Source organism: Exophiala oligosperma (assembly GCF_000835515.1).
Source record: "Exophiala oligosperma strain CBS 72588 unplaced genomic scaffold supercont1.14, whole genome shotgun sequence".
NCBI classification, from domain to species: domain Eukaryota; kingdom Fungi; phylum Ascomycota; class Eurotiomycetes; order Chaetothyriales; family Herpotrichiellaceae; genus Exophiala; species Exophiala oligosperma.
In genome coordinates, this window is record NW_015622831.1 from 485,541 (window position 1) to 488,095 (window position 2,555).

Consider the following 2,555-nt stretch of genomic DNA (forward strand, 5'->3'; position numbering starts at 1 on the left):
AGCCGCCTGTGTAGATTTGGATGCCGTTGCATGATTGAAGAGTTCGGAAATCTTTTCTCATGCCGCTCCAGATGTCGAATGATCTCCAGGAGAATAAAGGTGGTCCATCCAAAGTCGTCATAACCTTGTGTAAGATACTGAAGGAGAGTCCATACGTTCAAGGACCGGGACACCACCTTGCCTAGAATATCGTCGCATTCCTCTTGGCTTTCGTTCGATCCCATCATGTCTAAGTAGCTAATCACGAGCCGACTGGCGTTGTCTCCAGTCCAAGTGCTGGCCCCCTTCCAATTATTTCCCTTCCAGTATCTCTGGACAAAGTCACGGCATGCCAGATCGAATGTCGAGTTCGGGGTGGTTGCTTGACTCCCGACAAGAAATGGGCTCAAGCCCATCACTACGGTGAAGAAGTAGGGCTTCATGGCCTTGAAGCGACCAGCTTAAATTTGGACCAGGGAAGATTGTTGACTTATGATTCGGCGGAATGGAAAGTGGCCAACATATATATCAGCCCTGTTGCGGTTCGCCCCCTATTTCAGTTCCGAACCCTACTTCTCTTCCTGTATCGCCGGCTAACGATGCGGTCTGTGCTCCGACAGCTCAACCTATCTGAGGCACTGGGCCCACCATGTCTGAGATTTCGATATTTGGTGTTGATTGCGTTCGTATCTGCCATAGGTACCCACCGTGCCATATGTCCTCATCGAAAAGAATCTAACGGTTCCGGGAGATCAAAGGCTCTTTGTATCCTACGGAAAGGCTCTAGCTGCCGGGGGTCCTGCGCCTTTGCTGTTGACCGAAATGTCCTGCTGCGTCATGACACATTGTGCCGTCCTTGCGGTGGCTGAGATGAGGGCGTACCAGCCGACAGGCTCGTTCATCACTTTTGCGCACCACTACGTTGATCCGGCGTGGTCGTTCACGATTGGGTGGCTCTATTTTTTTCACTGCTTTACCTTGATTCCACAGGAGTCCATCATGGCAGCCCAGTCGATGGCGATGTTCTACCCGGCGATCGACTTCGCAACGTGGTTAACACTTTTTGTGCTTCTACTTCTGGTCATATGGTTCCTCGGAACGACGAGGTTCGCACAGTTTTTGACACTACTGGGGCTTTTGAAGCTCATGATAATGATTGGCCTCAGGTTAGTTGCTATCGTTGTCCTCTTAAGAAGCCCACATAACGTCTTTTTAGTGTGTTCGCAATCTCTCTGATCAGTCGAAAGGGCCAACCACCGGAATACAGCCCTTTCAGAAACTGGCATCATCCCGGAGCATTCAATGGAGGAGCGTTTGGAATTGCGGCTACTCTATTCTTCTCGGGTACGGTACGGAATGGCCTGGACATTCTCAGCCTAGGTGTTCGAGAGTCGAGTCCGTCGTCTACCAGATATCGGTCCGGATGTCACCTGCTAGTCTGGAGTCTGGCTGCTCTCCGCTCTTTTAATGCCGTGGTTGCTGGAGTGAGTGTGCCGTTCACTGATTTACGGCTCATAGACCTCACGTCGCTAAACCCCATTAACTCTTCTCCTGTTGCTATCGCCATGAAGACCTATGGAGGGCCTAGTTTCACCTTGATATTCCTGCAGATTGGTAGTATCATGACACGGTTCACAGCCGCCTCGTCGGCGATCTATGGATCCTCCAGGGCGGCTTCTGAGCTTGCTGAGCAGAAACAAGCACCTAATGCTCTGCTTGTACGGAATGACAGTGGTCGCGCAGTATCATGTTTTGTCATTGCTGCTCTCCCGGCACTTTTGAGCTTCATAGCGCTGTCGGAATATGGCAAGTCCGTTCTCGTCTATGCCCCGGAATCCAGTGGCACTCCAATGGTTTTTGTCTCCTTGACTATATTCGTCGCACATCTCAAATTCTCGAAGGAACTTCGAAGGCGGAGACAAAACCCAGTGAATAATTTCCATGGAGGCTTCATAAGCGAAGCAAGTTCTTGGTTTGGAGCTTCCTTTTGCTGCGTCGTGGTCCTCTCCCAGCTATGGACCGGGCTGGGGCCAACAGTGTACGGAGATGTGCTCTCGGTCGAAATGGATGCCAGTACTCTCCGGTCCTATCTTTACATCCCGATCACAGTAACAGTCTACCTTGGCTACAAGCTTTGCCGACAAACCCTTAGGCCCATGGGGTAATTAAATAGTCCTAATGACTATTGCCTTAGGTGATCCCAATTTCGTATCACCGCTGGTGCTATGAGAGTAGTTACCGCGTCCAATACCAGGTTAACGAAGCGCGTTAAGCGAATACTAAAGCACCCAAAATTCAAACTACTGCAGAGCCATGTCTGTAAGTTACTTATATCACCACACATTCTCTTTTATCTTCGCCTTCGTCACCAGCCAAGTTTACCTTATTAACATTCGCTACAGTAGGCTGTGAATATAGCTCACCATATCTCTTACACTTAAACGCTCTAAATAGATTTTAAAGAAAAGACTCCTATTATGAAACTTTAATAGCAGCCTAAAAACACACCTTTAATCTATTAATATTCTTCGCCAATTCGCTCTATATCTCTTTACAGTAATATGTTAGTGCTTAAT

The 2,555-nt window shown here is 48.7% G+C and overlaps 1 protein-coding gene across 1 annotated transcript; it reads left to right on the top strand.

Moving 5' to 3' along the window:
• Positions 1-978: 978 nt before the first annotated feature.
• PV06_10637 (uncharacterized protein) lies at positions 979-2,144 on the top strand (the record flags this gene model as incomplete). The annotated part of the gene is made up of 2 exons (XM_016412205.1): positions 979-1,145; positions 1,196-2,144. The coding sequence occupies 2 exons, from the start codon at positions 979-981 to the stop codon at positions 2,142-2,144; spliced, it is 1,116 nt and encodes a 371-aa protein (XP_016257513.1).
• Between the last annotated feature and the right edge of the window lie 411 nt (positions 2,145-2,555).